This window comes from Palaemon carinicauda, chromosome 21 (genome assembly GCF_036898095.1).
Source record: "Palaemon carinicauda isolate YSFRI2023 chromosome 21, ASM3689809v2, whole genome shotgun sequence".
NCBI lineage: Eukaryota > Metazoa > Arthropoda > Malacostraca > Decapoda > Palaemonidae > Palaemon > Palaemon carinicauda.
Window position 1 is genome coordinate 36,270,075 of NC_090745.1, and position 21,916 is coordinate 36,291,990.

General features: G+C 37.7%; 1 protein-coding gene across 1 annotated transcript in view; it reads left to right on the forward strand.

Annotated features, from left to right (window-relative positions):
- The window catches only part of LOC137615269 (reelin-like), a 198,286-nt gene that overhangs the window by 128,735 nt on the left and 47,635 nt on the right, over positions 1 to 21,916 (forward strand). Inside the window, exons 3-4 of the mRNA XM_068344997.1 lie at positions 13,387 to 13,738; positions 19,020 to 19,129. Coding sequence (XP_068201098.1) covers positions 13,387 to 13,738; positions 19,020 to 19,129 — 462 coding nt within the window. The remainder of the gene's footprint in view (positions 1 to 13,386; positions 13,739 to 19,019; positions 19,130 to 21,916) is intronic.

The following is a 21,916-nucleotide window of genomic DNA, read 5'->3' on the forward strand; positions in this document are numbered from 1 at the left end:
TTATGTGCAGTTGCACGGAGGTAGTCCATACGAACTGATCAGTTTTCACTATCATCAACTATATTTTCAAGCCTTTCATAAGGATGAAGCTGAATTTTTCTTTTAGGACAAGACTTTCTTTAAAGCAAGGATTTGCATTAGTTTTCCACGTATTGCTGATCTATATGAAACGCATTAGTGATGTGATATACACTGACAGAAACATTTCCCATCAAATTTATCATTGTCTGTGCCATGCACTGACTATGTTCTGGATAAAAGGAAAACCACTGATGCTACATTCCTATAAGGATCGAACAGCAACACTATATCTTATTCTACCATTCACATAATCATTTTCCATCATTTTATAACTTTATAAGTTTCATCCTGCAAAGGAGGCTGTAACTCATTAAAATCTCATGGTATTCCTTCTGATTTTACCAATGAGGATGCGAGCGAATGTCCAAGTTGTGAATGAGAGATTTCGTCGTTACCGTGCCATGTGACCGGCCCACTTGTCTGAATTTTCCATCAGATGCACTGGCCTAAGTAAAAAAAAAAAAAAAAAAAAAAAAAAAAAAAAAAAAAAAAGACTTTATTGATAACACCTTAGTATTTACTTGTAGTTGCTTTATTTACACTTATAACTCTAAAGTCTAAACTTTTCATTATTGTTTAAGGATTTAGATGTAATCCCTACTTGTCTGAAAACTCGACCAAATCTTCAAATAGCCATTTGTAAAGTGGTCCTCCTTTAAAATTCTGCAGAAAAGGAAGAATAATGTAAGATTATTAAAATTAGTTGCTGCCTCAGTGGCGTTAATTTTATAATAAACTTTTTTTGTTGTTCTTATAATCTTTTCCTTTTTATTATTGCAATCTGCCAGTATTATTATTATTATTATTAAATGCTAAGCTACAACCCTAGTTGGAAAAGCAGGATGCTATAAGCCCAGGGGCCCCAACAGGGAAAATAGCTCAGTGAGGAAAGGAAATAAGGAAAAATAAAATATTTTAAAAATAGTAACAACATTAAAATAAATATTTCCTATATAAACGATAAAAACTTCAACAAAACAAGAGAAAGAGAAACTAGATAGAACAGTGTGCCTGAGTGTACCCTCAAGCAAGAGAACTCTAACCCAAGACAGTGGAAGGCCATGGTACAGAGGCTATAGCACTACCCAAGACTAGAGAACAATGGTTTGATTTTGGAGTGTCCTTCTCCTAGAAGAGCTGCTTAACATAGCTAAAGAGTCTCTTCTACCCTTACCAAGAGGAAAGTAGCCACTGAACAATTACATTGCCGTAGTTAACCCCTTGGGTGAAGAAGAATTGTTTAGTAATCTCAGTGTTGTTAAGTGTATGAGGACAGAGGAGAATCTGTAAAGAATAGGCCAGACTATGCAGTGTCTGTGTAGGCAAAGGGAAAGAACCGTAACCAGAGAGAAGGATCCAATATGGTACTGTCTGGCCAGTCAAAGGACCCCCTAACTCTCTAGCGGTAGTATCTCAACGGGCGGCTGGTGCCCTGGCCAACCTACTACCTATAAAACTGGGAAAACGACATATTTCATGAGAAGGGTAATGGAGACCATATCATTCATAATTCTTCTTCTTTAATTCGGAATATACCTGTACACATTATCCTCCCCCCCCCAAAAAAAAACAAATATTAGATACAAAGTGCATTATAGTGTGTCAGCAAGCAGTTAGGTTGTAACTGAGACTCGTGAAAGCAACTGAACTATATTTGGTCAGAGCTTGAGTATTTATACAACCCGTTCTACTCAAGAATGGCACAGAAATTCTAACACAAAGGTGCAGGATAGTACATGAATAGACAGGTCATTAGGGAGAAATGAGAGCGATAACGCCAATATTTAAAAATATAAGAAACACCCTTCCAATGTACGAGCGTGTGTGATATACGAGCAGTACATGGCTCCCCCTTTAAAAAGACATACGTGTGAAATAGGGCACCCTGCTCTTGAGAGGCGTACTGTAGGCGGGTCATATAGCAGGAGATATGCAGGTTGTAGGCAATCAATGGACACCCACTCTTCTTTGTCACTTGTGTTGAAGAGGAATGCTTTCGGCATACAACAGATCATGAGGAAAGGGCCCGCATAAGGTGGGATTAACGGTGGCTTGCTAGTGTCGTTGCACAGGAAAATAGATGTTGATGAGTGCAGATCTGTCAGTATGTGTTGCTGAGCTGGGAGCTTGTAAGTCTGGCGGCATGTAATAAATTTTCCCACAACGTGACGTAGGCCCTGGAGATGGTCTGAGGAAGTTGCAGACGGGAAAAACTCGGTAATGACGACCACTGGGTCGTCATTCACCATTTCAGCTGCCGAGACATCCAAGGCATCTTTAGGAGTGGTCCATAGACCCATGGAAGCTGGGTAAACCAGTTGGAGGTCTTGCAGTGGGACATCAAAGCTGCTTTGTGGATAAGATAAAAACCTTCAACCCTACCGTTGGCAGCAGGGTTGTATGTGGTTGTTTGATGAAGGGTGATACCCAGGAGATTAGCTAATGATGTTCACAACTGAGATGTGAAAGTAGTACCCATATCGGAAGTAATTTGCTCAGGGATACCGAATCTCGCTATCCATCCTGAAAGTAAGGCTGATGTACATGAGGCGGATGTTGATTTTTCCATGGGAATGGCTTCAGCATAACAAGTGGAGTGGTTGATGGCGGTAAACGGGTAACGGTGTCCTTGTGATGTGGGTAGGGGACTTACAACATCAATGTGCATGTGGGCAAAGTGCCGCTTAGGTTGATGAAAGGTGCTCACTCCTGAATCCGTGTGTCGATTTACTTTTGAGGTTTGGTAGGAAGTCCAGGTGCGGACCCAATCCTTAGTATCCTTAGTAATGCTATGCCAAATGAACTGTCTTCAGTAGCTGTGTAGTAGAATGGTGGGAAGGATGTGAAAGGCCATGAATGGAATCAAATACCTGTTGGAGCATGAGAGAAGGTATCCACCCTCTAGGTCTACCAGTACTGATGTCACAGAGGAGGGTGGCATTGGAGTCGTTTAGAGGGATGTTCTCCCAATGGAGAGATGTGCAGGATGTCCTACATACCAATATGGTTCTTGACAGAGCATCGGCAATGGGATTAATTTTCCCTGGGACGTGCTGAAGGGTCCAATAGTATTCAGTCACAGCAGAAATATGTCGGCATTGACGGGTGGACCAGACGTCCAACTGTCGAGTGAAGGCATGAACCAGAGGCATGTGGTACATGCAAATGTCGAAGGGCGTACCTTCCAAGGAGTGGTGAAAGTGACGGACAGACAAATGCACTGCCAGCAACTCACGGTCGAGGGTAGAATAGCCAGATTGCACCTTGGACAGTTTTCTACTGAAGGCCAATGGGCAGGGTGAGCAGCTGGCCACCTGCTCGAGGACTGCCCCAGTAGCAACGTTGCTAGCATTAGTGGAGAGAAGTAGAGGTACATGTAGCACAGGAAAAGTGAGAGCAGCTGCAGTTGATAGGGCACGCTTTGCGTTGCAGAGGGCCGCTTCTTGAAGGGGACCCTACTTCAAGTCTTTTGGCTTGCCTATGAGGGAGGCATAGAGAGTTGCAAGTGTGGCAGCGATGGCTGGCTGGAAACGGTGATAATAGTTGATCACGCCCAAGAATTCTCACAGTGCTCTGACAGTAGAGGGCCTGGGAAAGTTCTGAATGGCTGCTACCTTCTCAAGGAGGGGGTGGACTCCTTCAGGAGTGATGCGGTGCCCTAAGAATGATATTTCGTTGGCACCAAAGGTAAACTTGTCGTACCGGACTACATGATGGGTAGATGACAGAGGTGTTCCTCTTTGAAGGAAGAGAACACAAGTATGTCATCCACATAACATACACAGAAGAGTAGGTCCCCTAAGATGCCATCCATGAGACTTTGAAAAGTGGCCCCAGTATTACGAAGGCCAAAATGGGAGTAGTTGAAGGTTTATGTAGCAAAGGGGGTGGTGATGGCGGTCTTGAGGATGTCTTCTGGGTTCATGGGTAGCTGATAATACCCCTTCAGGAGGTTGAGCGTGGAAAAACCTTTGCTTTGTGCAAGTAGGAGGTTACATCGGTGATGTTTGGAAGGGGTAGTGGTCTGGTTCTGTCTGCATGTTGAGGTGCATGTAACCCCACATGGGTGTAGAGAGCTATCTTTCTTCAGAACAATGTGTAAGGGTAACTACCATAGGTTTGAGGCCTTCTGGCAAAGGTCCATTTCTTCCATTTCGGCAAACGTTTGTTTAGCGGCTGCCAAACGATCTGGTGCTAGACGTCTGCTCCTGGTGAAACTGGCATGCCCGTCATCTTGATATACCGTGTTTTGCAGGAACCATGGGTGTTTGACGAAGTTCTGGACGGTAAACATCCAGGTACGATGTAAGGAGGTGTGCATAAGCATCCGTGGGTGTGCTGATGGAGAGAGCAAGGCCTGAGGGGATAGGTTGGAGAGGCGTTGAAGAGTACAAATCCGCGTTGACTAACCATCGGTGAGCTATGACGACCAGGAGGTGGAAACGTGAGAGGAAGTCCGTACAGAGGATTGGCAATGTGATGTCAGTAACGAGAAACTTCCAAATATATTAGGCACTTCCAAACAATAATGTGAGGGTTTCTTAACTATGCTTGGGTATCACGGATCCGTTGGCAGATATCAGGCAAATGTCAGCAGATTTAGACAGACTACATCATGTCCTGGAGAGTGGTCTTGACAGAAGAGAATGACAAAAACCCGTGTCTACCAAGAATCACACGCCCATACCTGCATCATGTAAAAAGAAAAGATTAGTGACAGGTGAGCCACTGCCGCTAGTGATTGTCTATTTACACGTTTTCGGCCACTGAGAATCATTCATACATTTCCCCACATCAGCCCAAAATTTGGAGTGGTAGTAACATAACTGCGGCCAATGGGCGTCGGTAAGTAGCTAGAGATGGTGGTTGGGGCATAAGCTAGGGGTGGTATCTATGGTTGGTGGTCGGCTTTGTCGCCGCTCTGGCATGTCAAGGTGTGGCCATCGGTGTCATACCCCATTCACGTCAACTGGGTTGATGTTGAATAGTTTTCCACTTCATCAGGAGGGGAGGCATTGATTGAGGTCTGGAAGGTGGGGAAGTGGCTGTCCATAAGGGCGTCGACTTTGGATATCAGGGCCTTTATGGGTAAAATATTGACATTGGGGATGGCTGGACGTACAGGTTCGGGTAGGCGCAGTACCCAAAGTTCACAAAGTAAATTCATTTCATGAGGAGAGTCGTCAGCAATAGGTTGTAGGCGGGCAATACTGGTCATTTCCCTTAGGTCGAGCAAAAACCTTTGGTCCCCCAGAGGTTGTTAAGAGAGCTGAAAATGTTTCGTTATGCTGGCGACCGGTAATGGGGAGTACTGCTTCAGGACGAATGATTTGAGGTCTTTGTACATTATGGGGGTTTCCTCTTGTTCACACAGCCAGTCGGAGATTTCTGGGAAAGAGTCTCCGGGGATGGCCGCGAGTTATGACCCTTAAGCGAAACTGGACTTCAGCACACTGGAACCAGGCGAACGCTTCTCCGCTGGCAAAAGACGGTAGTTTCAGGGACATGGCATTGATAGCAGTCAGGATCTGAGGGCGGCCTCATCAAAGAGTAAGGCACAGGAGGAGGTAGTTGAACACTCCAGTGGTCACTAATGTGCTGGGGAGCAGTTAGGTTGCAACTGAACTTTACCTATACAACCCGTTCCAGTTAAGAATGGCACAAAAATTTAAAGACAATGGTGCAGAAAAATACATAAATATACAGGTTATCAGTGAGAGGGTGGAGCCATAATGACAATATACAAAAATAAGGAATAACGTTACAATGTACTGGCGTGTGTGATACACAAGCGGTATGATAGCCACGTAAGGAAAAATAAAAAGAATTGATTGGAGTCAGTACTTTCGTCCATTAGGGACATCAACAGACTCAACTATTGTATTTATTGTATTTGCTGAGTCTGTTGATGTCTCTAGTGGATGAAAGTACAAACTCCAATAAAATATTTTGATTTTTCCTTTCGTGCCTATGATACATTTTATCCTCAGCTTTCTTGATTTCTACACATTAGATACTAAATAAGAATCTTTGGTATGGATCACTTTCACTATAGGTGTATGTATAAAGTAACATTTATTTTATTTACACAAAATTAGGAAATCCATGGTCTTATGTATGAATACAACAAGATAGAACTAACCTCAACACTATGCAAGAAGGGATTTTATTGTCAACGTGTATATGGTCTAACACCAACGATAGCTCAGACAATCTTGACCTATACCACCAAGAACAGGACAGCTCTGACAAGCCTGGAGGCCAATCCAGGGATTATCCACAAGAGGAATTAATCCCCAAATCCCAGCAAGCATGCTGGTTTGCCAGAAGCAACTACCTTATGGGTATCAGGTGACCCATCACCTATAAGGAATCGACATCGAAGCAGAAAACAGTATATAAGCTCCTGCAAACACATCTTATGTTGTCTTAGGGCAAACTGATTCCATAGTTCATATATATATATATATATATATATATATATATATATATATATATATATATATATATATATATATATATATATATATATATATATATATATATATATATATCTATATATATATATATATATATATATATATATATATATACATATATATATATATATATATATATATATATATATATATATATATATATATATATATATATATATATATATATATATATATATATATATAGGTTTTCTGTAAGAAAATGACAAAGATGCACATACTCTAAGGGCAGAAATACTTTGCAACCCGTACAAACATGCAACCTTTGGGGCTATGCTCCTGGTAATCTGAACGGAACAGACAGAACATTCTTGGTGTTGGTGTTGTCTTAGGGCAAACTGATTCCATAGTTCATATATATATATATATATATATATATATATATATATATATATATATATATATATATATATATATATATATATATATATATATATATATCTATATATATATATATATATATATATATATATATATATATACATATATATATATATATATATATATATATATATATATATATATATATATATATATATATATATATATATATATATATATATAGATATATATATATATATATATATATATATATATATATATATATATATATATATATATATATATATATATATATATATATATATATATATATAGGTTTTCTGTAAGAAAATGACAAAGATGCACATACTCTAAGGGCAGAAATACTTTGCAACCCGTACAAACATGCAACCTTTGGGGCTATGCTCCTGGTAATCTGAACGGAACAGACAGAACATTCTTGGTGTTGGTGTTGACAGGCAGACCAGGTGCTGGACTGTTGAGTAAAGGCATGCACAAATGGCATGCGGCTGATGCAAATGATGAAGTGGCTTGATTCTGCCTAAGAACGTCTTTTTTTATATTCTTTTACTGAAGAAGGCCAGTATGCAGGGTAATCTATTGATTATTTGTTCAGGTACTACCCCTACAGTGACATCACTAGCATGGAGGGAGAATAGAATGGGTGCAATTGCAGTTGCAGTTGATAAGGCTTTCTTTGCATTGAAGAAGGCCACCTCCTAAAGGGGGCCCACTTCAGCTTTTTTGGCTTGCCCTTGAGGAAGTCATAGAGGGGAGAAAGAGTGGTGGCGATGTCTGACAAGAACTGGTGATAATAGTTCACCAAGCCCAAAAACTCTTCTGTACTGTTGATACCTTCTCATAGAGGTGGTGAAAGACCTCAGCAGTGATGCAATGACCCAAGAATGCCACTTCCTTTGACATCAAAGGTACTCGTATACTTGTCGTACCTGACTACAAGAAAGTATTGCTGCAGGTGGTATAGGATGTTGTGGATGTGACATAGGTGGTCTTCTTTTGGGGGGGGGAGAATATTTCTATGTCATCTATGTAAGACACAGAAGGGCAGGCTCTCTAAGATGGCATCCAAGAGTCACCGAAATGCGGCACTTGTATTACAAAGGCTAAAGCAGAATTAGTTGAAAGCATATGAGCAAAAGGGGTGGGTGATGGTGGTCTTGTGATGTTTTTTAGGTTCATGGACACCTAATGAATCCCCTTCAGGCGGTCGTGGTTTGTAAATACTTGAGCACTGAGAAGGTAGGTGGTAGTGTTGGTGACTTTGGGGTAGAAGTAGAGGTCTGGTTCCGTCTGTATATTGAGACTCCTGTAATTTTCAGAAGGGCATAGGCATCCATCCTTCTTTAGGACAATGTGCAGCAGTGACAATCATAGGCTTGAGGCTTTTTGATAAAGTATAATTTTTTCCATTTTGGTGAATGGGCTTTTACCAGCTTCCAAATACGTTGGGGTCAAACGTCTGAATCTTGCAAACACTGGGGACCTGTCCTTTTGATATGGTGATATATACCTTACTTGGTGGAAACCATGAGAGTAAGGTAAGAGGGTACAGGTGACAAAGGTAAGGAATAATAAGAGCTGCCATTGACCAAGTATTGAGAGGCAGTGTAATGATGGTGATGATAAAATTTCACCAGTACCGGTCACCACCTTATGACTGTTTATGAGGCTGGGGATGGCAGATCTGTTAGCAGCCACCAAGTGGACATCAGCAGTCTTAAAATGGCTGTGTCATGCCCTTGAGATAGAATGTGGCAGAAGGGAATGGCAGGGACAAGTATCTACCAGAATGCACACATTAGATTCTAAATCATGCAAAAAAGAAGAAATTGCATGGCTTGCTTACAGATTTTTTTTTACTATTTACATCTGGTAGCACATTTCCTAGCAGCAGCCCCAAATCTGGAGTAGTAGTAGCACAACTGAGGACAAGGAGAATGATCCAGTAGCTGTTGAGGATGTTAGTTGTGTTACAGGAATGGGCCTGAGTAGGTGTATATTGAGCAACTTTGTCACTGCCCAGGTATATCACAAGGTTGGTATCAACGTGCTACAGAATTCATCTCCAGTTTCAGTGGAGGTTGAATGATTATCCCTTGCGTTGGGAATGAAGGTACTGATAAAGTTTTTGACGGTGAAGTGGCTCTTCTTAAGAGCATGGCTCTATTCATGAGATTCCGCATGGGCAAGATATTGACATCGAGAATGGTGGCTTGCATAGATTCTGGAAGGTGTTGCACCAAAAGGGCATGAAGTAGGTTCACTTCATGGGGAAAACCATCAATAGCAGGATGAAGGTGAGTACTATTGATCATTAACTCCTTATGATCACCCAACAGTTGTTGAGAGAACTAAAAAATCTTGGCTACACAGGTGCCTGGCAATGGTTATTACTGATTCAGGAGGTATGATTTGAAGGCATTATACTGTATGTGGGCATCTCTTTGCTACTAAAGCCATTGGAGATTTCTGGGGTGATATTGCTAGTTATAGAAGAGAGGATGTAATAGCTTAGCTGCTTGTGCGGGTCACGCCTTGATGCAGAACTGAACCTCGGTGTGGTGAAAACAGCCAAACACATCTCTATTGGCGATGGGTTGGAGTTTTACTATGGTAGCATGAACAGATGACTTTGGGTTGGTGGTGGACATCATCGGAGGATAGAGCAGATCAAGTGGTGAGCTGAGAGGAGAGCTGGGTGTTTTTAGATACTCTGAGGTCATCAATGTGATGGGAGTGAAGAAGGCTTGAATTATTCACTGGTTTACAAAGAAATTGAGGCAAGCACAAAAATACCCGTTTTTACCTAATTTGGGGGTGCTGAATTCAAATTTGAAATCCGTTTTTACTCATCACCTCTAGTTTTTTTAAGATATGCATAGTGTGCATTTTGTGCATATACGGTACATAAAGGCGTTTATGCATTCAGGGTTAATTCTAATATTGTGAGACTTATGGCTTATTTTTTAGTTATTATGCACTAAATGTAAGTGACTGCATTACATTATATATATAATCATATATCAAGACGGATTTTGGCAGTTAGGGCAGCAGGTCTCAGTCAGCAGTCATTGGAAGAGGTTGTCTCGCAGGTGGCGCAGGAGGTTGTCCCTCAACTATCATGTTACACATCTTTTGGGTAGCTCAGTATTAGTATTACATTTACCAATGCACATATTATTGCCTTGCATATGATTTAGTTTTACTTTGTTATATTTTCAGATTCTCCAATGGCTTCAAGCACGTCAAAACATCGAGGATGCCTCAACAAGGCCAATTCTTTCTGCTACGTGTGTGGGGACTTCACAACAGTTGCACAGCGTCGAACCATCACTTCCCTTCTCAAAACTGCCTACTTTCACTATTTTGACTGTAAAATTGGTGATCAGGACAAGTCTTGGGCTCCACACATCTGTTGTAAACCCTGCTACAATGGACTAACTGCATGGTTTAATGGCAAGAAAGCGGCTTTCAACTTTGCAGTCCCGATGGTTTGGAGAGAGCTACAAAGCCACGCAGATGATTGTTATTTTTGTTTAACTAATATAACTGGTTTCAATGCATCTTCTAGGAAAAAGATCTAATATCCCAACCTTCCATCTGCTATGAGACCCGTTCCCCATTCACATGATCTTCCTGTACCCACACCTCCAGTAAATAAGGATCTTCTTTCCTCATCAGATGAAGAAATGCCCTCAAGGGAGGATTCTGCCGAGTCATTATCTTTGGAAGATATTGAGTCTACATATTCAGGAACAAGTGGCAATGAGCCACACTGGATCATGCAAGAAGACCTGAATGATCTTGCTCGTGATTTGTATCTGTCAAAGCAGCAGTCAGAGCTCTTGGCTTTTTGGCTTAAACAGTGGAACCTAGTCCAGGAAGATGTAAGGATCACCAGTTTCAGGAATTGGAACAGAGACCTTGCTTCCTTTTTCGATATGGAAAACAAGTTGTGCTACTGCACAAACATACCTGGCTTGTTCACGTCCCTTGGTTTGCCACATAATCCTTCAGACTGGCGTCTTTTCATAGACTCTTCCAACCGAAATCTCAAGGCTGTGCTTCTGCACAACGGGAATAAATATCCCAGCATTCCCATTGCACACTCTGTCCATCTAAAGGAGTCCTATGACAATATGAAGCTTCTTTTAGAAGCTATTAAGTACAGCGAGTACCAATGGAGTTTGTGCGGGGACCTCATGGTCATTGGTCTTCTTATGGGTATGCAAGCCTGCTTCACAAAGTACTGTTGTTTTCTCTGTCTCTGGGATAGTCGAGTTGTATCCCAGCATTACAAGCAACAAGAGTCGGGGGTCTAGAAGCACTTTTGTTCCTGGCGAACACAGCATCAAGGGGAATCCTCTGGTGGACATGAATAAGGTGTTTCTTACTCCTCTTCACATCAAGCTTGGTTTGATGAAGAATTTTGCGAAGAATTTCGCGTTGGACAAAAATGGTGCTGCCTTCCAACACTTGTCTACTGTGTTCCCAGGTGTTAGTGCTGCTAAGCTCAAAGAGGGCATCTTTGTTGGACCTCAGATCCGAGAAGTGCTGAAGGATACTGATTTTGAGGAGCTTCTTAACTTAAAGGAACTGAGAGCATGGGAAGCATTCAAGTCAGTCTGTAGTGGCTTCCTTGGTAACACACGTGTACCAGATTACCAAGCCTGTATTGAAAAGTTTCTAAAGTCCTACGAGGATATGGGGTGCCGAATGTCACTCAAGATTCATTTTCTCCATTCCCACCTCAACTTCTTCCCGCCAAACCTTGGAGCAGTGAGTGATGAGCATGGAGAAAGATTCCACCAAGACATTACGAAGATGAAGAGCAACTATCAAGGCAAATGGAACCCCGGCATGATGGGAGACTTCTGCTGGATGTTCTTGCGTGACATCCCGGAGGCAAAATACACCAGATCTTCTAAGAAAACACACTTTTGACTGTCTGTGGTACTATGAATTGTGTAATTGTGTCATCCAAGTATATTGATTCAATCAGTGTTCTTTATCTATCCTGTTTTATCTGCTATAAGCTGCTGCAACTCTTGAAATGTGCACATACTGTATATTCTCTGTTTATACTAAAATGAGACTATTTAAAAGCCAGAAAACCAGAGGTGATAGAGCAAAACTATTTATAAATTTGAATTCAGCACACCCAAATTAGCATAAAACACCTATCCCCATTGTTACCTCAGACCTAATTTTTTTTTTTTTTTTTTGTAAACCAGTGTAATAGAGGAGCTCCCGAATAACTAACTTTCTTTAGAGACTATCACAGTTTTTATTGTTGAAGTTGATTGGCGTCAGATGGCGATTAATGTGTGCACTGCAAAGAAGAAAACGGAGAGAGGTTATCCTTCTTTTTCAATGTGATGCTTGCTATGTGCATGACAGTGCTTTCCTGTTATTCTGTACTACAGTAACACAATTCAACAAGCTTCTTAACACTATTTAGGCATATCAGAATATAATTAGGACTAGTTTCCTTTTGAAAATCGTCTACTCAATACTAAAACATGAATCAACATACTATTCACTATGAACTCTTCCCAGAGTATGCATATGATTAGTCTCCTCTGAAAACCATTCATTTCCTCTAATCAAGTCCTTGAACACTTTGAAAATAATCCATTATCTGTAATCAGGACCTATAAAGTACATAATTGGAAGCCTCTCTTTCTAATTCATTCTTTGTTTTCCATACCTCTCAATCATGTCATTTCTTTTTCCTTCCCCTACCTTTGCTTTACAGTCATCCAGCAAAACCAATTTGTCTCCTTTTTCAACGTGGAATCCAGACTGTTCTCTGTTCACCCATGCCAAAATCGCGACTTGATTTGACCCTCTCAGTCCTTGCAATAACACATTTGTACCTTTTCCCCTTCAGTCTAGGTCTTCCATCTATGCCAGGTACTAGCGCTTTTTCTTCTTCCAGGTCGGAGCACCCTGTCCTTCTACTTTGGTTTTACTAACATACAGCTTTCTACATTACTATAATTCGTGTGTTTGTGTGTAGGAATGTGTATACCACATCCATACTCATTTACAATACTAGAACTTGATAGAAGTTTTTTTTTTTTATCTTTTTTTCTACAAAAATATAAAGCATTTGGCTATAAACCCCATACTCTCGAACATCATTTTCTTACATCATACTGAGGTTATTATTTCAATTAAGAAAAGGAATAAAAAATCTTAGAATTATTCAACGAGAATGAGTTTTTTTTTTTTTTTTATTTCCAGCCATTTATCAAATATTCAAGCTGGGGCCTCACTTATCCTAAATTGGGATGATCTCTTGAGAATAGAATAATAGAATGAAATGGCCTAGTTGTGATGGAAGACATTATTTTGTTTTATGATTTTTATAAATAATGCAAGATGCTCCCGTACGAAGATTTGAGTCGATTGCAAACTAATAATTTTTTGTTTGTTTTAGTTACAGGTGGAAAACTTAATTCCTGACAAACAGCTTCAACCAGCCATTTTAAATCAAATGTCTATAGATGGTGCAAGCCGAGTTCAATCTAAAAGAGAAACAGAGAAATTATCTGGTGGCGATGAGGAATTTGTTGAGGAGGCAGGAAGTCTTGAAGACTCCATGGAAGGAAAAGAAACCAAATCATCCTTATCTTCTTATGGTGCAGTTTCCTCACCTTTTTATTTCATGTGCCATTATCCAAGACCCGGGGAACCAACAGGCATTGGAAAAGAGGATGTGACCATAAGCGTTGAGTTCGCAGAAATGGATGCCAATCCCCCTTTTTATGAACCCCATGCTGTATACCAAGGTAAGAGAACTTAAATTTCCTATAACTATGCGACTTGAGGTTATTTCTAAATTAATGTCTACTCTTATATTCCCCCTAACAATATTGATAACCAAAGTATTGTAATTAACTAAATTATATATTAGGTTGAAAAGCATTTTACATATAGATAATGGCAAAAAACTTGCTAATTCAAGGGATATCAGGGCACCAACTCACTTGAGGGGAGGGGGAATATTGGAAAATTATCTAGACCCCTTTGGTTCTACCCAGGATCCTGAGAAGGATCCTGGTTCTACAACTCCTTTGAAATAGGTAGAAGGTTGGCTAAGGCACCAGCCACCCATTAAGATACTACTGATAAAGGATTATTTGGTACTTTGACTGGCCAGATAGTACTACACTAGATCCTTCTCTTGGTCGGCTCCTTTTATCTTTGTCTACCCATACACCGAATAGTCTGACCTATTCTTTACACATTTCCTCTTTTCACGCACCTGATAACACTAATATAACCAAAAATTCTTATTCACTCATTAGGTTAACAATTGCCCTGTAATTGTTCAGCGGCTAATTTCCACTCGGTAAAGGTAGAAGAGACTCTTTATCTATAGTGAGTAGTTCTTCTAGGAGTAGGTAACTCCAAAATCAAACCATTGTTCTCTGTACCATGGTCTTCACTGTCTTAGGTTAGAGTTCTCTTGCTTGAGGGAACACTTAGGCACCCTATTCTATCTGTTTCCTTATTTCCTTTTCTCAATGAGGTATTTCCCCTGTAGGAGCCCTTGGGCTTATAGCATTCTGCTTTCCCAACTTGGGTTGTAGCTTAGCTAGTAATAATAATAATAATAATAATAATAATAATAATAATAATAATAATAATAATGCAAAGTATAAAATTTTTTTCATCACTCCCCCTATTTTAAAAATATTGTACGTTTTTTGAGATGTGTTGCTTTAAATCCCTAAGGTTCCCTTAGTCTTAAACTGAAAAAAATAAATAAATAAACCAATAAATATTGACATAGAGATGGACTATCCAAAAATCGTAGTCAGAATGTTTAAACTGAACAAAGTTTGAATATTCATTATATACAACAAAATAAATTCATTTAAAGTATTAATTTTAAAATAAATGAAAATTCAAAATGGGAATGATTTTAAATTTTGTCAACTGTTTCTACCGTAGAATTTGGAATATCGGATTACAAAAAGCCTTAAGGTTTAAAAGTTACTAATTTAAAATAAAATAAGTAGATTAGTAGACAATAAAAAGAGAAAAAATTAATTATGTTCAGATAATTATCAAGATATATCAAATACAAACCTGTGAGCAATAATGATAATAATGGAAACATGTCTGTCATTATTTTATTTACAGTTTGTTAATTTTTTTTTTTACTTTCATTAAGATATATCTTTTTAAATCAATATTTTTCTTGAAAGGCATATCACTCGGAAAAGAAAATCTATTCTTTAAATGGTCATTAGTATCCTCAACAATATTTTTTAGCAATATAGCTTTCCAGAAATTGATAGTTCGAGAAATTATTCATCGAATCATTGCTTTCGAGGAATTTGCTGTCGGGGAAATGATTTCTAGAATTTGCTGCACACCCAGAAATGCGTCTTTGAATACTGCTCAATGATGTGGGATGAACGAAAAGCCACCTGAGGACCCTGCTTAACCGGGTGGTGAATAGGTCAATCACCGGAGAGCCCCAAAGTGGAAGAAAAATTTTTGCTACACAAGGATGTTAGTGCTACCATCCTTACAATGGGCCATTGCCAACTGAGCTGATCTGCTAGATCTTCCTCTTGCATGGAATGTACCTTTTTGTCAGTTCTATGTCAGGAAATGCCACCTAGATGTGAATTTGCTTCGTCATCATGAAGAGGGGAAGGAAGACAATGACTCCTTGCTTATTGATATAGGCCCATTACTCATTGATGAAATGCTTTGAGAAATCAAAACACTGCATACATTTATAGTAGGTTGATGTGCAGTTGCAGCTCATTATTATTATTATTATTATTATTATTATTATTATTATTATTATTATTATTATCATTATTATTATTATTATTATTATTACTTGTTAAGCAACAATCCTAGTTGGAAAAGCAGGATGCTATAAGCCTAAGGGCTCCAATCGGGAAAATAGCTCAATGAGGAAAGGAAATAAGGAAAAACTACAAGAGGAGTTGAAGAGCAATAATTTTCAGATATAAAGTATAAAAACCTGAAAATAACAAGAGGATAAAACTTCAAAATAACAAGAGGAAGAGAAAAAAGATAAAATTATAGTGTGCCCGAGTATAATCATCTACAGTTTGCACCTCTTCAGAGAACAGATCTTCTTGGTGTGTGCTCTCTTTTACTTTGATATGTCTAAGAGCAGAAAAATCTCTGTAGCTGGAGAGTTGAGAGCTGGCCGAGGTTCCTGTTGTCCAGATACCTGATAAGATCTTGTTGTAGTTGTTGTTTCATTAGAACAGGATATCCCTAGCTTTATGACCAGTGTTGCTTCAGACACCACTGAATTGATATTTGGTGGAGGCACTACTTAGGCATGAGCTTCTCCATTGATGACAAATTGCTGATAAGAATTGCCAAATCCAAGCAGGTAGTTCCTGTCATGTCAGAAATAGCTGAGCTACTTCCCTGAACCTGTTTAGTAATTTTGGCGTAATCCTGTCCACAGATACATAAATAAATAACTTAATTCGTAAACCGACTCAGAAACATAACCTCCTTAGCAGAAGTAAATATGGTAATGCTAGAGACATCTGACAAACGATTTCCCTTGATTGTTAGCGAACATTTGAATCTAACTGTACTTCTAAGAGGTTTGTTATACTGATCCCTGATAATATGCAACCTTCAGGTCCACCGGAAGCATGATGGATGAGACTGATCATCACCTACTTCAAGCATATCCTTCACTATCATCCTCTCTACCTCTTTTGCCATTATCAAAACTTTCTGTGATCCCTTACAATAGGTCTGGAATATGATAGGTAGGTATGGTAAGGGGCAGATGGTCCTAAAAGGTCGGCAAAAGATCATTTGAAAATGCAATCACTACCCAAGGCTTGGCCCAGTGCCACTGCCACATTGAACAATGGCATGCCAGACAGCAGCCACATCCCTTCTTCCTTCTACCACTTTTTCTGGACTGAGCCAAGGAGGTGGGACGAAAAGGAAGAGCAAGGTCCTACATTTTTCCAGAGGAAGAAACTACTAGTAGTCCTAGTTGGGGTTTGAGTCGGGCAGTGCCTTCCTCAAACCTGAGACTTGGGTAATGGCTACACCCGAATATTTGGTCAGTCACCTTTGAATTGCTAGGACTTTTGATGGATACCACAAAGGTTATCAATCCTTTACCTTACTACCGCTAAGTCAACATCATGCTTATTTACGAGTGACTAGAATTAAGCACTGATCCATTAGTTGTCTATTTAGCGAATCTCCCATAAGAATCTGAAAGCATTTGCACCCCTTCTCTTCAATATCCAGTTTGCGTATTGGTTAGTATTCTGGTGAGAAAGGAAAGTCAATGCCTTTCTTCCTGACAACACAAGCCTGCAAAACTTTATCTGCTTTTTCAGAGTTGGAAATTCCGTCAAATTGGAAAAGTCAGCTACTGCGACCTACCACATTCCAATCCATGATGCTATCTGGAGAGAGACCAAGTGAGGGGAAAGTACCAATCTTTATTAAACCATTTATGGATTATTACAATGGAAAAATTGACCGAGTCTTCTCCCTATTCCAACCTCATAATTTGCGTGTGTGGTCTTTTGAATGAAAAATAAGAGGAGGCAAACTAGACCTGCCAATGATTTTGGAAGTACATCTGTCTAGAAAACTTAGGTGAAGTCTGACTATCAAGTATATTGCTCAAGATATTCTTCAACTTTTTCGTGCCATAGCCAACACCGATATCATAAATCTGTTTCAGATAAGATTTACGAATTAACCTGTATTTTTTACTACAAATTATCCTCATAACTCATAGATGAATATTAATTATATCCATCCTAATTAAAGAGAACAAAATTCATGATATGCTCTACGGTTAGTGAATTATTGTATGGATGCAAAAGTATGAACATATACACAGGGTCAACAGATAATGATAATGTAATGATTTTTTATTTCGAAATCGGGCTCGAATTTCTTTCAATCATAATATGTATCATAAATGCTTGCATTGTGAAAAGAGTGTAATGATTCATGAAAATAGAAAAAGATAATCAGAACTGTCATAATAAAAGGGAAGCCACATCCACAATAGCTAAAATATTTTCCCCTCTCTTTGATCAAGTTATTAAATGATTATTTCCCGAATAATTGTCGTTCAGTGATTCACTTTTGCGATGAATGTAATTAAATAACAAAAGACAAAATTCCTTAAGATAAGAAGAAAATTCTTTAAAAAAAGAAGAAAAAAACATACCTTCATACAGGTAAACATTGTATGGAATCTCAAAAGAATCACGGTATTATTCTTTATAACTGATTACTACACACACACACACACACACAAAAAAAAAAAAAAAGTAAAAGATTGATATGAACTGGTGCCAAAAATTGAATTCTAGCTTGGGCGCCATCCTTACAACAACCTCAATAAGAAGCTTCAATTGTACACTAAAATGAAAAATCCTCTATGTTGCTGGGAAAAGTTTCGTTGTAAGATACCGAAAGCTTCTGGAAAATATGCTTAAGTGTGCTTATGTGGCCCTGCCTAAGTTAGACAAACTTTTTCCTGAATATTTGAAAATGAAGAAGTCACTATAACTCTGCCCTTCTACAGTATCCGTTTAGTCCCTAACTTCATTTTCTTTCCTTCTTCTTGCTGGGTATTCCAGCAGTTAGACTTACGTGTTAAATGGTGGCCTCACGGACCCAGTGCAGAGCTATACGACTCACATTCCTAAATCCTAAATCATCCATTCTAAATTAACCGAGGGAGATCATCCTATTAATTCTCATTTAGTCTATGGATCAAGCATGCTTCATTTGTGATCTCTGATATGCCCTGAAATACCCAGGTCTAGTAAATATAGCTCTTGGATAATAAAAAGCCCTCGGATGAGAAACCATTCTGCTTTCCATTTATGTACAACCTGTATTAACTAATATTATGAAATATTGGACAATACTTTCGAAATATTCATTGGCTTTTACTTTTATACTACATATTCCTTATAAAATAGTATGAAGAACCATGAATTGAAATATAGATTGAAGTGAGTTTTATTTTTACTAGTATCATCTTTGTCATCTTTCTAGTTCTGGTGACATCAAACGTACTTCTGGATGGATTCATGTTGACAGGAATACACGCCTTCACAAAGAAGCTTTCAGAGGGCAGTCACATCAACATGCCCACTTCCTTACACGTGAGTCAAAGCTATTCAAGCATTCAGTTTTTACTGTTTAGTAGACAAAATTACCATTACTCTTTCTTACCTGATTATTTTTATGAAAAACAAATAAAAACTCATCTTTTTTTTTTTTTTTCTCTTGTTACTGAAAATAAGGAAATTATAGCACAACTGCTCATAGGTTTCTCGGAGTTTCCGGTGACAAAGTAGCTTTTAGTAAGATAACCAAATAAAATGAAGTAAGGTCTGTCAAATAAAAAAGCATAATTTCTACTGTGTTAGTATTTAGTCGGTAAAAGTCTGCATTTATTTCTTTAATATATATATATATATATATATATATATATATATATATATATATATATATATATATATATATATATATATATATATATATATATATATATATATATATATATATGTATATATATATATATATATATATATATATATATATATATATATATATATATATATATATATATGTATGTATATATATATATATATATATATATATATATATATATATATATATATATATATATATATATATATATATATATATATATATATATACATATGATAAAGTTTGTCCATTTATACGTGTTTTTCATATTCAAATAAGCCATATATTTTGGATACTTTAATATCTAGATTCTCTTACCGACCTCGGGATCAGAGCCCAAGGCGAAATCGCTCATAGACAATAGCTTCTGACCGGCTAGGAATCGAATCCTGGTCCACGAAACTTGTATCAACAGTGACATACCACGTGACCACGTGGTATGTCACTGTTGATACAAGTTTCGTAGACCAGGGTTAGATTCCCAGCCGGTCAGAAGCTATTGTATTTGAGTGATTTCGTCTGGGGCTCTGATCCCGAGGTCGGTAAGAGAATCTAGATATTAATGTATACAAAATATATGGCTTACTTGAATATATGTATATGTATATACATATGTATATATGTATATATATATATATATATATATATATATATATATATATATATATATATATATATATATATATATATATATATGTAGATATATGTGTGTCTGTATATATATATATATATATATATATATATATATATATGTATATATTTACATATATATACACACATATATATAAATATATATATATGCATATATATATATATATATATATATATATATATATATATATATATATATATATATATATATATATATATATATATATATATATACTTATACATATACATATACATATGCCTATGCATATACATATATATGTATGTGTATACACACACACACACACACACACACATATATATATATATATATATATATATATATATATATATATATATATATATATATATATATATATATATATATATATATATATATGTATATATATACATATATATATATATATATATATATATATATATATATATATATATATATATATATACATATATATATATATATATATATATATATATATATATATATGTATATATATATATATATATATATATATATATATATATATATATATATATATATATATATATATATATATATGTGAGGTTAAGTAAAAAAGTATCTGCACTCAGTTTATATAATTTATTGCAAAAAGTACATAAGTTACAGTGATATGACTTTTCAAAAAAGTCACCACTCTAGCATTTTCAATGCACTTGGTCCATCGTTGCAAAAGCTTTCAGATGCCATCAGAAAAAGAATTTTGGTTGAGAAGCAAGCCACAAACGCACCGCTTCCTTCGCCTGTTGATCGATGGTGAAACATTTTAAGCAGACCAAAAAGTTAGTCAACATTAAGCACGTTTTTAATTGTGTTGGTCTTAGAAGTGATAATTGATGAGATCACATATTAAGAGTTGTGGGAGTTTCTATGTGCAGATGATTTGTTTACTGCTGAAAATGAAGAAGAATTACAAAGGAGGGCGGTACAGTGGTAAAAGACGGGAAAGGGGTGGGTTGAGGATAAATGTGAATAAGACTGAAGCTATGATGAACAGTAAGGAAGGTAGATACTGAACAGCCATACATGAAAGTAGAGAAGTTATTAAACAGGTAGAACAATTTAGATATTTAGGATATACTATAAATCATGAGGGAGCATATGAGGCTGAAGTTGAGAATAGGATAAGAGCAGCATGAGGAAAGTGGAGGGAGGTAGAAAGTGTAATATGTGATAGTAAAATGGCAATAAAAGCTAAATATAAAGATCTATAGCACAATGATAAGAAGAGTGTTAATGTATGGATCAGAAACTTGGGCTTTAAGTTGAAAAGAGGAAGCAAAACTTAAGAGGACAGAGATGAGAATGCTGAGGTGGATTATGGGAATATCGCTGCTTGAATGATTGGAAAGTGTACAAACCGTGTGTCACACGATCGTACATAAATTATTTTGTATATATTATGCTTGTATCTGCGCTCTTCCCTCGCACTAAGAAGAATCAGAATAGACATGTCTGCGTGTCGCCTATGTAACATTGTCATTTTCTTGAACATGTATTTTCCTGTTGCCTTAAGGTTTTGTATATAAAGGAGAATGTTCTTTAATAAAGTAACTCAGTTGATTGTATCCTGCTTTTGAGTCATAACCTTTCTCTCGTCTCCGTCACATTGGTGACCCCGGAAGTCGACTCGCACCCACCGCCTTCCACCCGACCCCCCTCGCCCCTCCATCGTTGGTACTATGACGGACTCTACAGAAGTTGGCGCTGCGGCTGTTCCATTGAAACTTTCACCGTTCGCCAGCGGAGAGGCGTTTGCTTGGTTTCA